General features: G+C 40.7%; 1 protein-coding gene across 1 annotated transcript; it reads left to right on the top strand.

Moving 5' to 3' along the window:
* The first annotated feature begins 459 nt into the window (after window positions 1-459).
* UBE2A (ubiquitin conjugating enzyme E2 A) lies at window positions 460-10,198 on the top strand. The gene is made up of 6 exons (XM_072817149.1): window positions 460-694; window positions 837-917; window positions 1,330-1,355; window positions 7,000-7,089; window positions 8,085-8,173; window positions 8,454-10,198. Exons 1-6 carry the CDS (start codon window positions 651-653, stop codon window positions 8,580-8,582), a joined length of 459 nt encoding a protein of 152 aa, XP_072673250.1. The 5' UTR covers window positions 460-650; the 3' UTR covers window positions 8,583-10,198.
* Window positions 10,199-11,919: the final 1,721 nt, after the last annotated feature.

Here is an 11,919-nt window from a genome sequence, read left to right as displayed (position 1 = left end):
CCAGTCACACACCCTCCTCCCCAGCCTCCCGTGTCCCCAGAGTTCCCGCTTTCCGAGAGCCAGATTTGCCTCCACCTACTCTCGCCTCCCTTCTCCTTGGGGACTTCCAACCTTCTTCTCTACCCACCCTCCCTCCCGCCCCCAGCCACAGTGCGCACTGTAATAAGTGATCTGATCTTTAAAAAAAAAAAAAAAGATAGAAAAAGAGAAGAAAGCTTCCTCAGGGTTCGGCTTGGCCCGGGCGGGTGAAGAAGGACCCCCTTCCACCACTAATTGCTAGCGAATTCCAGGCTGACGCGCAGCCGGCAGCTCGCTTCACTCCCGCACGCGCCCGGCGCTCCCCGCCTCCCGCCGGGGTTTAATGACCTAAGCAACTTTCCTTGCCACCACCCCCCCCGCCCTGTCTTGGTACGGCCTGTCCGGCGTTAGGCGTTCCACCCCCCCTCTCCTTCCAGGTTGGTTCAGCCCCCGTCTACTCCGGGGTGGTGCTTAGCCGGCGCCAGACCGACCCTCGACTTCGGAGGGGCAGTGCCGTTCCTCTGGGCGCTTCCTCGGCGGCCGCTTCGGCTCCTCCAGCCTCCTCGGCCTCCTCAGCGTCCGCAGGGACCCGAGACCTCGGTGTATGCCCCACCCCTGACCCCGCTAGAGATATGTCCACCCCGGCTCGGCGGCGCCTCATGCGGGACTTCAAGAGGTAACGCGCCGGGGAGCGCTGAGGCGAGGCCGGGGGCTGCCAGGCGGGGCACAGGGCGGGTCCCGAGGCGGGCCGGGGGCGGGGGGCGGCCCGGAGCGGACGCGAGTGCCGGATTGCGGAGCCCCTGTCTGTTTCCCTGAAGGTTGCAGGAGGATCCTCCGGCTGGAGTCAGCGGGGCTCCGTCCGAGAACAACATAATGGTTTGGAACGCGGTCATTTTTGGGTGAGTCTGCGTTCCGGGAGGTGGCGACGGGTGAGGGACTCGAGCTGGCCCAGCCTGCCCGAGGGCACCGGCCCCCGGCGGGGACGGAGGGTGAGAGGGGAAATGTTTGGGTCCGGCTGGGCCTAGGCGCCTCCCCGGAGCCTGTGCCTCGATTAGCTCAGTTCCCGCTGCCAGGGGAACCGTTTGGGGTTCTGAGGGGGGCGGAGCGGGGAGTGGTGGCGGTTAGGCGCGGCGGCCTGCGCCCGGTTGCCGAGCCCGAAACCTCTCTCTGTGGTGGCTTCCTGCCCCAGGAAGCGGCGCTTTACCTGAGGTGGAGTTGGCGGAGCTGGGAATAGCCCTCTCTTAAGGTGAACCTCTTAAGGGAGAAGGGAGCCCCTTAAGCGGGAACTGACTGTTTTTCTCTGTGTTGCAGGCCTGAAGGGACCCCGTTTGAGGATGGTAAGAGAGTTTCTTTACCCACCTTTCAGGAGCCTGATCATCTGGGGGAAGGGGTTCCCAGTCATGCTGGAAGTGCCTCCTACTTAAGAGCCCGCTTCTCCCTAGCCTCTGCCTGCTAAAGGCTTGAGTGGAATCCCGAGTGTGGCAGGTTGTTCTGGCCATTGTCCGCTTGACTAGAACTGCACCTTTTTTCTTGCTTTTTGCTTGCTAAAAAAAAAAAAAAAAAAAGAAAGAAAGAAAGAAAAAGAAAGAAAGAAAAAAAAATACCCCAACCCGGGTAAGGCAATCACTTTTTAAGAGGAGCATCATAGATTGATGTTAAGGATTTTTGGGGTTTGGGCTGTGAACCTGCTAAATTTGGCCCCCTATCAGGAAACTGACTTAGTATCAACCCGATCACTTGCTGATAGACACAGAGACCCCCTAGTTCAGAATTCTGCCACAAGGGCAGGAACTGTGTTCAGCAGCTGCTTGGTATGTGTTTCTTGGATGAGTGCATGAATCCCTTGCACAGAACTGTCCAGTTTCTACCATCTGGCATTGAATGCCTGTCAGCCTACTGCTCTAAGATGGTCTTTAATGGCACCTTTAATGGCCAGTTTGAATATTATGTTGTTTCTTATTTTTAAAAGAGTTTTTGGTGTGCTTTTATCAAGACTTTATGGTCAGTATTCTCAAAGCAGCTTTGGAATTGAGGGGAGCCTTAATGTACTCTCTTGACGAGTGTGCAACCTACTTGGAGGTACTATGTGTACCTGTAGATACAGGATTTTTAAGGGATTTAGGCTTGACTTTTAAAAACATGTTAGTTGCTTTTTGTTTTGTTTTTTTTTTAACTGTTTGAGATAATTCTAGATTCACCTGCAGTTAAAATTACTACTACTAATAATGATAATAATAGAGACCTTGTATACCTTTCACCCATTCTCCCACCCCTTTGTTAACATCTTGAATGACTGTCATTCAGGACAAAATGTGACAAAAATATCACAGCCAGGAAACTGACATTGATATAGTTTTATTTGCATTCAATTGTGTGCATGCTTGTGTAGTCGTTTTTTGAAAAGCTTAATACATTTAAAACACGATTAAAAGTATTTGAACTACTGATCGACATTTTTAATATTTGAGGTATTTAAAAAAGAAAAGGATCTTTCTGTTAATTTTTGCAATGACCATCTTCCTTTACTTATTTAGTACTTGATACACACACACACACACACGCATGCACAGAACTCAGTTTGAAGGTGGGAACAAAAACATTCTGCAAGCTACTAAGTATATACTTTATAGTGCTGAGTTGGATTGCTTTTTTTTTTTTTTTTTTTTGGATTTCTTTTTGATGCTACCAGTCCACAAAGTGTGATGAGGGAGGGCAGTATCAACCATTTCTCTAATTTGTTTCCAATACTCAGATTTCCCTAAGAGACTATGGACAGTCACCTGAATACTTTTAGCCTCCTCTCTATCTCCGCCCCCTGAGTAAATGTCACTGCTCTTCAGTGCTGCAATAAAAAGAAATGACAGTAAGAGAGTGATTCTAAAGGCATACTACTTTGTTGCAGCAAATCTTTTGAACTGATCCATGGCAAGAGCTAGCTTGACTTAATTTTCCTCTACTAGATTGGTGCTAGTTCATTATACCTAAGCATTGTGTGCAGATTAACTGTGTGTTTGCTTTAGCTCTGGCAGGCTTTGTTTTCATTGGCTGCTTTTTTTTCCCTCCTGACTTTACTCAGACAGCTTTCTGCTGGGCACAGCTTTATTAATAGTACATCACTTTGCTGGAGGATTGGCTACTTAAATATTTCAAGGGTGCTTCACTTGTTTTAAGTGGTATGAATTGAGAAGGTACTTAAGGAATCCATTATCTACCTGGATCTTCCCCAGTGACATCACTGGTTCTATTCTTGATGATGGTGTATCTCCATACTGGCATTACTGAAAGGAACTACTCCAGCTAAATGACAATTTTGATTCATTCTGTTGAGCAGTCTGCTATCCGTGGATGCTTCCTCAGGTGTCTAGAACACAAACTGTGGCTACAAAAAATATTTTGACTATTTTTTAATACCCTTTATTGACAATTAGGACATTTACTAGAAAAGACTGGTTAGAGACAAGGGGCATAATTGATTTTGCTGTTTCCAATGTATTATGTAAATCAGCAGTCCCAAAACTACTTTTGCTGCTTCCTTGTAAACTGGGGGACATTTCTGGAACAGCCAGGCCCCAATTAAAGATGAAGACTTAAGAAAAGGAACTCTTGAAGGTATTTTGATTTAACTTCACACACTTAAAGTAAGAGGAAAATGTTCCCAAGAACTTAATACTACCAAACAAAAACACTGGGGGGGGCAATGCTTCCTCATCAAGATATGCTGAATACAAAAACTATGGAATAAAGTATTCTCCATCACATCATCTAAAAATTGTTGATTACACACAGTAAGATACTAGTATTTCCTTTTTGTTTTTTTTTTTTTAAGATTTTATTTATTCATGAGAGACAGGCAGAGACACAGGCAGAGGGAAAAGCAGGCTCCCCACAGGGAGCCTGATGCGGGACTTGATCCCAGGACCCCGGGATAACAACCCAAGCCAAAGGCAGACACAACCACTGAGCCACCTAGGTATCCCAGTATTTGCTTTTTGTAATAGTTGTATTCTTAAGAATTTGGTTTAAGTCTTTTAAAGGTTAATCACTTAAAATCCACTGAGGGTGTTCTTGAGATAAATATATCCTATGGTGAAGAGTATTTGGGTATTAACTTAAAAATCAGAATTTCCAGTCATCAAAAAAGAAGAATTTTTTTTAAGTGCATGTACTTGGTTTTCTCCTCTGGGGTCACAAACTGGTGGCCAAATGGCAGAAAAACACAGGTATTTTCTTTGGCCAACACAGCATTTTCAAAATTGGGATTTGTGAATGTCTTTAGCAGGACACAAACTCTCTAATGTAACCATTTCACTCCTTATTGCCATACCTCTACCATTGAACACATGTAATTTTCACAGTCCTTCTGTATAGATGGTTTAAGAAGGCCTCCTCGGGAAGATGAACAAAATCAGTACAGACTGGATACAACAATGGGGAGGCTGAAATTTTCAGTTATTTTAAAGCCTAGCCTAAATATCCAGAGGATAAGATCTAGTCTCAACTGCATAACATTCCAGGACTTTTAATTTCCTTAACATTTGTTTTGGATCTCAGAAATTGCATTGTGGGTTGTATTTTAAAAGGTTCTGATTGTTGAATGTGGCTAAAAGTATGAACTATCCCCCTTTTAAATATATATTTGAAATAAGATTTGGGGTCAGTCCTAATTTAGATTTAAGTAGACATAAGCAGGTTGTTTCTTTTCTCAAGATAGTAAACAAGCTCTTTGAGAAGACTTGATTAGCTTATTTGGTAGCAAGGTGACCACCTTGTTGAACTTCTGGGCAAGTATCAGGCAGAAAGTTCAAGTCAAAGGTTTTGAGAGCCACCAACATATACACTCAACTTGAATTCAGCTGTGAGCATTTGATGTAGGTCAGGAAGAAAGTACTATTTAATATTTAAATTCATCAATTGTATGTTTCTTACAAGTTTGGGTGTTGGGTTTTGCCTCCTTCGGTTGGGTCTAGAGATGTGAAATTTTGGGATTGTTATATCTACAATATTTATGGAGCACTTATTTTTTGTCACTGTGCATATTTCCCTCATTTAAGCCTCACACCAATGTAATGTGGTGGGTACTATTATTAACCCCATTTTACAGATGAGGAACTTGAGGTTCAGTCAAGTTGAGTGGCTTCCTCAAGGTCTCACAACTAGTAAGTAACAAAGCAAGGAATTGAGACCAGGTCTGACTGCAAAGCTTGTGCTCTTCCCCACTATGCTCTGCTGTTTCCACTTAACACCTGTCTTATGTGTTGCTTTACCACTTTTGGGTATCATATTTGATAATGGTCTTAATTTAAAGTACTTGGGAGCTAGTACCCTTGTGCTATTAAATCCACCCAATTTTAGAGCAGTTCCTTGATCAATCTCTTACCTAATTTAATCAGATTTCAACATGGAACCAGATGTGTTTATACTTCAGATACATCAGGGAGCTCAAAATTTTGAACTCTCTAACACCCATTCCCACTTTTTCCTGTATATTATAATATCAATAGTACTGAAAAGGAAGAACCAATATTTCTTCCTCCAAAGTAGGAAGATTTATGACCAGGTGGTAATAAGGTGAAGTATATTCTGATGGGCCATAGCATGTTTGTTCAGTAATTTGAGGATTAAGTCTCTATATGTCGCACTTTAAATTCGGAAACTTTAGAAAACCTGTTCCTCATACTAAAGGCAACTTTGTTAGCAAATTGTTTCCTATGAGTTTCTTAGTAGGAAACAGACATTGGTATTTTTATGTAACAGATCTAGCAGTAAAATGTAGTTTTTTTCTTAACTGGTGACAAACCTATTAATGGAAGGAGGAAATAAATTGCCAACTCTGAAGGAACCAGTAACAAAATATAATTTACCTGAAGTGTATATTTTATTAGAATATAAAATTATTAAATGAACCAGAGTAATATAGTGGAACATCTATCATTTTATGTCAGACAGTGTGATTCCTTAAGTTTACTTGAAGAGATTTCAGTCAGGAAAAAATTGTCCAACTGTTTTTCTTGGATTTATTAAACTTAAATTTGAAAAATATTTTGAAGCAAAGTCTCCCCAGATCACAACACCCTACAATTCTTGAATGAGATCAAGTTTGTTCATTCCTTATAAATAAATCTATAACCTAGTACACTTTACGGCCTCCTGCTACACCTTAGTTGACATGTATTCAAGGAAAATAAATTCATTTCAATAGTAGCCTAAACAAACAGCATTAGATATATTTGCTGGAGACATGAATGCAATCTAATGTGATTTTTAAATTATTTCTGCCACTAATTCCCTCCATTAGTGTGAATAATTGAGTTGACTTTATAGTGAAGTAGCTCATGAGTCATAGTTAAGGATTTTTGAGAGAGTGTAAAGTTTTTCCTGGCATACATACAATTATGTTTTCATTATAGAGTTGCTATTATATGAAAAGGAGCCAGTGAACACTTTTATACTCATTCCCTTCCATTTAAGAAACTAATTTGGTTATCGATTTGTATTTCTAGCACTGATTTTGGAACCTTTATACTCTCGTTCTCTCTAGCCTGTGTCAGAATCACTGGAGAGTTTAAGATGGCGGCTGCTTAAAATAGGCCTTTGAGGTCTTTCAGTCTTTCAAGGGGAAGAGTGCCAAATTTTGGCTCTAGTTACTTGTCATTTTAAGGATATCTTCCAAATGGACCGTGGCTAAAGTTATCCTGCAGACAGTACTTTTGAGTTTAAGATGACTATTTAAGTTTGGGGGAGAATGATGGCAAAACAAAACAAAACAAAAAACAAATCTCCTTGGGTGGTGGTTCTTAGAATATGTGTCTATTTTTAGAGCAGTTCCTGGAGATCTTACCTGGCCTCTCTTTCCTCTCTACCCTGCATCTGTGCATTATTTCATTTAGTACTGGTTAAAAAAATGGCATGTAGCATTAAAAAGAAAGTACTGCTGAACAAAGCAATAAATCTGTTTCTTAAACCTTTCTTTTTTAACTACAGGAACATTTAAGCTTACAATAGAATTCACTGAAGAATATCCAAATAAACCACCTACGGTTAGATTTGTCTCTAAGATGTTTCATCCAAATGGCAAGTATAACTTTTAATTCAGTATTTTAAACTACTACACTGTTAATTATAGGAGGTGTTCCATGTTTCCTCTGTATCTGTCCATAGTACCTGAGTATTTGTTTAGGCATCTTGCTGTTCCTGAAAATAACTTGTTCATGATGGTCTGTTGCTGTCTTGATCTCTAGTCCCAGAACTGAAGCAGTGAAGGTACTCTCTGCCTTTGCTTGAAGTCTACAAGCCTCCTGGTTTTGACGATCTTTATCATTTACTTATTACACAAAATAAGAACACTCTTGATGTTTCCTTTTACCATCAGGCTGGATTGGGTAGTCGTGTGACTGCTTTCACAACATTTAGAACAATGTTTTTATTTAGAACGATAGTTTTCAACTTTAGATGCAGATCAAAATTACCCACAGAACACTTTAAAAATACAGATGCGTTGGCCCCACTCCAGACCTACTGAATATCAGATTCTGTGGCTGAAGGCTACAGTATATTGGAAGAGCAGCAGGTGATTGTAACTTACATTCTGCCTTTTTGGCTAATGGTAGTCCTAAAACAGCTTGCTTTTCAAATTCGGGCTAATAAAGTATTTTTTTTGGATATCAGATATTTTTGTCTTCATGGCAAAATGAGATCTTCTGAACTCTGAGCTATATTTTATTCTTTCATATAGGAGATAGAGTTTGCAAGTTTAGTGGAAAAAATTTCCCACATGTCTGGATGGACCCTGTTGGAAAATGTGTATTATTTCCTGGTTAATAGAGCAGTCTTCTCAGAAGAAAGAGCACTAAGTATCTTCTAGTTTTATATAAAATGTATTTGACATTCTTTGATTAATTCACTAGCAATAATTAGGACTTTGCTTCTTAGGAAGATAACTGAGAAGCAATTTAGGAATCTTTTTAAACCTCACAAGCAAAGTGTTCTTGACTATGTTTGTCTTGACTGTGATGTTAAAAATCTTAATGGTGTTACTACGTTTAACATACCTACTTCTATGCTCCTAGTCTATGCAGATGGTAGTATATGTCTGGACATACTTCAGAACCGTTGGAGTCCAACCTATGATGTGTCTTCCATTTTAACATCCATACAGGTGAATTTTCCTTAATGTCACCAACTATGGCCTTTGATATCTTTATATTAGCACTTGAATTGTTTCTGAAAGTCCTAAATTAAGGTACAGGGCAGGTCATTAACCCACGCCCCCAGAAAACATGCATTTGCCTAGCTACCAGCAGATTAATGTTACTCTAGGTTAGTATGCTAAGAGAGTACATTTAGTTGTTGCTGAGGACAATTCAGTTGAGTGTTTTGAATATGTGTGGTTTTTTTTTTGCACGGATGAACTGACCTTTTACAAATTGTCTCTGTAGTCCCTACTGGATGAACCCAATCCCAATAGTCCAGCAAACAGCCAGGCTGCACAGCTCTACCAGGAGAACAAGCGGGAATATGAGAAACGTGTTTCTGCGATAGTAGAACAGAGCTGGCGCGACTGTTGACACGGGTGCAGCTAAAGAAGAGGCTGGTCATAAGAAAAATATCTATCGATGTGTTTGTCACCTTCTTATTCCTCAGTGTCATTACATTTACTTTATTAAAAGCAAAATAGCTGTTGTGCTGTTTCCATCTTCCCTTGCCAAGCTTTTCCTACCCCTTCTACCCTCTCCTTGAACATCAGAAAACACCCTCTATGAGATCAAATGTACTGTACCTGGGTTACGTGCAAAAATTACTACTGCTTCATTCCCTTTCCGTTGTGTCTCATCTCCAGTTTTAGGGCAGTATTGCATTACTGTACTTTACACTAAGCTTTTCAAGTGAATTGTTATACAAGTGGTGCTTATGCATAGCTTGATGACCGGGATGTTATTTTTAACAAAATGATTGCTAAAGTGGAGCAATGCTAAAGGACCACCCTGGCTGGTCCTTCACTTGTGTTGGATTTCGAAGTGAATGTTTGGAATACGGCCTACGGAAAACAGGGAAACAAATCCACATAAACTATCCATTCTGAAAGAGCAATGGAGGCTTAAAGGCTGTTATACTGAGATCTAACCAATACGAGTTACAAGGTGGTTTTTACTGGTGGGAAGGAAAAAGTTAAAGGACTCAGCCAAAGGAACGCGGCAATTGTTGTAACTGACACATCCTCTCCTTGCAAGATATTCACTGGGCTCATCCGTGCTAAGTTTCAGAATTCTAAAGTCTGGGTTTTTGCTTTTTAAAGAGGTGTGGGAGCAGAGGAATGGAAAACAATCATTAGTTTTTAAGCTAGGGAAGGTGGAAGATCCTTTAATCTTTTTAAAGGAGCAGTGCTACCCTAGATAAAACCCCGTCATTTTTTTTAGAGTTTTAACCCAAGGAAGGGAGCATATCTGTGGCAAACTATTTTCCACTCAAACCGAGTTGTTTTTTTTTTTTAATTTATGATAGTCACACACAGAGAGAGAGAGAGAGAGAGAGAGGCAGAGACATAGGCAGAGGGAGAAGCAGGCTCCATGCACCGGGAGCCCGACGTGGGATTCAATCCCAGGTCTCCAGGATCGCGCCCTGGGCCAAAGGCAGGCGCCAAACCGGTGCCACCCAGGGATCCCTCAAACCCTGAGTTAATGCTGCATGCTTTAGTTCCGTCTTCCCTTTCAGTATTATAAGAACCTTAAAGTCACGTTTGTGATCTTTCTTTGGATATTTATACTTTAGATAGTACCTTTAAGTAGCAGTGTGGGACGAGGCTTGTACATGTTTTGTCTAATGTTCCATCGTCACCTTTTGTGCATTTGTCACTCTTCTAAATCTAACTTTGCACAAGTAACCCATGTAAAAAAATGTACATTTTTCAAAACTTGTAAATAAAAATAACCTTAAAATTTTGTAGTCAAGGTATAATTATATTTTAGCTCACTATGAACTTTTAGTATTAACTTATTGGAATCTCATATCTACTCACTTTCCCCCTTGAAATAAACATGGTAAAAGAAAATACACACTCTGGGAGAGGAAAAAAAGGAGTAGATACTGTTGGAGAGGACCTTCTTGTTATAAGTGTTCATGCTTTGTTCTTTTTTTAACGTTTTAACAAGAATGTAAAACTGTTAAATAAAACAAAGTTCCTTCAGCATCTAGTATGGTCAATCAAGCGAATGAAATGGTGTTGGGGGGAGTTGATAAACCTGGGTATTTACCAGTGTCCACAAAGACCAAGTTCTAACTTGTTGATCCTGACATTCCACCTCTTTAAGAAGCCCTAGCTTAAAAACAAATAGTACCAAACTATTACAAAATGGTATTTTGATTCTTGTGTAAAGTTTGGGAGTGCAAGTATCCTCAATCTTGTTTAAACAAAACTGTTTCCTTCTGGGGAAGCAACCTGTCTCATTTGAAAGAGCCAAGAACAGTGACTTTGTAGAAACTCTCACCTGTCGTCTGGAGTAGGGGCTACATGAAATTAAGTCTCTACATGGGGTGCCTCTGCCTTCCACTTGGGTCATGATCTGGGGGTCCTGGGATGGAGCCCTGCATCTGGCTCCCTGCTCAGCGGGGAGTCTACTTCTCCCTCTGTGTGCAAACCTGCTCTCTCTCAAACCAATCTTAAAAATAAATCTTTGTGGTGTATGTACTACATACATCCTTTAGGACATGGCACTTAAAGGAGCCACAATGAGGCACAATTCATTCAGCACATTGATTTGGTTTGTCCCACCTAGGAGCATCATCCTTAAATATGCTTAATATTTTTCCTCAAGTCCATTTCTGCTTCAAAGCAGAACCACATTAAATTGGTCTTTATTTGATAGATTAGCTTTACATTAATTTTTTCATCCTGTGGCTGAGTACCTTAAGTTTTGACACTGGTAGTACGCTCTAAAAAAATTAAGGTGAGATCCATAATGTGCAGATTTAATGTTTTTCTTTTTATACACCTCCTGAGAAACACTATTCCCAATCTTTTCATGGGATAATCCTTTTAAACCCTTACAACAGTCAAGAAGCCAATCTCTAAAAGCATCGTATCTATGGTCAAAGGCACTACAAAAACCACTCAAACATTTAAAGCAAATTTGCCTTTTTTTTTTTTTTTTTTTACAAATGCCACGGTCTGCCTGCATATAACAATAAAGTTAGAACGAATCTGTGAGGTCCCCTTACAAAAGGCAGTCTGATCTGAACTTGAATCTTCAATTCTGCACCTGCTGGTATGGGGAAGGGGACATGCGGAAGAACCAGTTATAATCAAGAGTCCTTTATTTAGGACCCATCTCCAGCTTCAGGGGTTACTCACAGCCAAGTGAATGCACTGTATTCTACTAAAAAAAAGGATCCCAACAGAATGCATAAAGTTCCCATTCATTTTGCAATCAAAGGGAAGGAAAAAAATCAAAAGTAGATCTGTCAGACTCCAGGCTATCTATATAACTGAAAGACTTTACTTCCTCAGAACATATTTAAGTAATTCAAATAAAACTTGAAGCAGCTTGTTTATCTGTGCAGGTTTTATGGCAAAGTTACTGAGTTAAAAATGACTGCTCTTTAGAAGAAAGGGGAAATACAGGAGCCTACAGAATGGGGACAAAACAGAATGGCAAGGTTGTCAGCAGCTCATTCTTGCCAAACCCATTTCTCAACATAATTTTATTGTCAAGCAGAGTTAAGTAACTTCACCCTTATTCCACATCAATACCAAAGCTGATCTAAGAAGTTAGGAAATCTGAACCCTCAAATCCAGAACCAGAACCAAATGTATAGGTGGCCCTGTTATTTGGGAGGCTCAACTGTGACGTTAATATCCTGTTCTGTTGAACATACCTAAGTAAACCAGATTTATGTGTAACATGTCCC

Source organism: Canis lupus, chromosome X (assembly GCF_048164855.1).
Source record: "Canis lupus baileyi chromosome X, mCanLup2.hap1, whole genome shotgun sequence".
Lineage (NCBI taxonomy): Eukaryota > Metazoa > Chordata > Mammalia > Carnivora > Canidae > Canis > Canis lupus.
The sequence above is the reverse complement of the archived record's forward strand: the minus strand, read 5'-3'. Positions and strand labels throughout refer to the sequence as shown.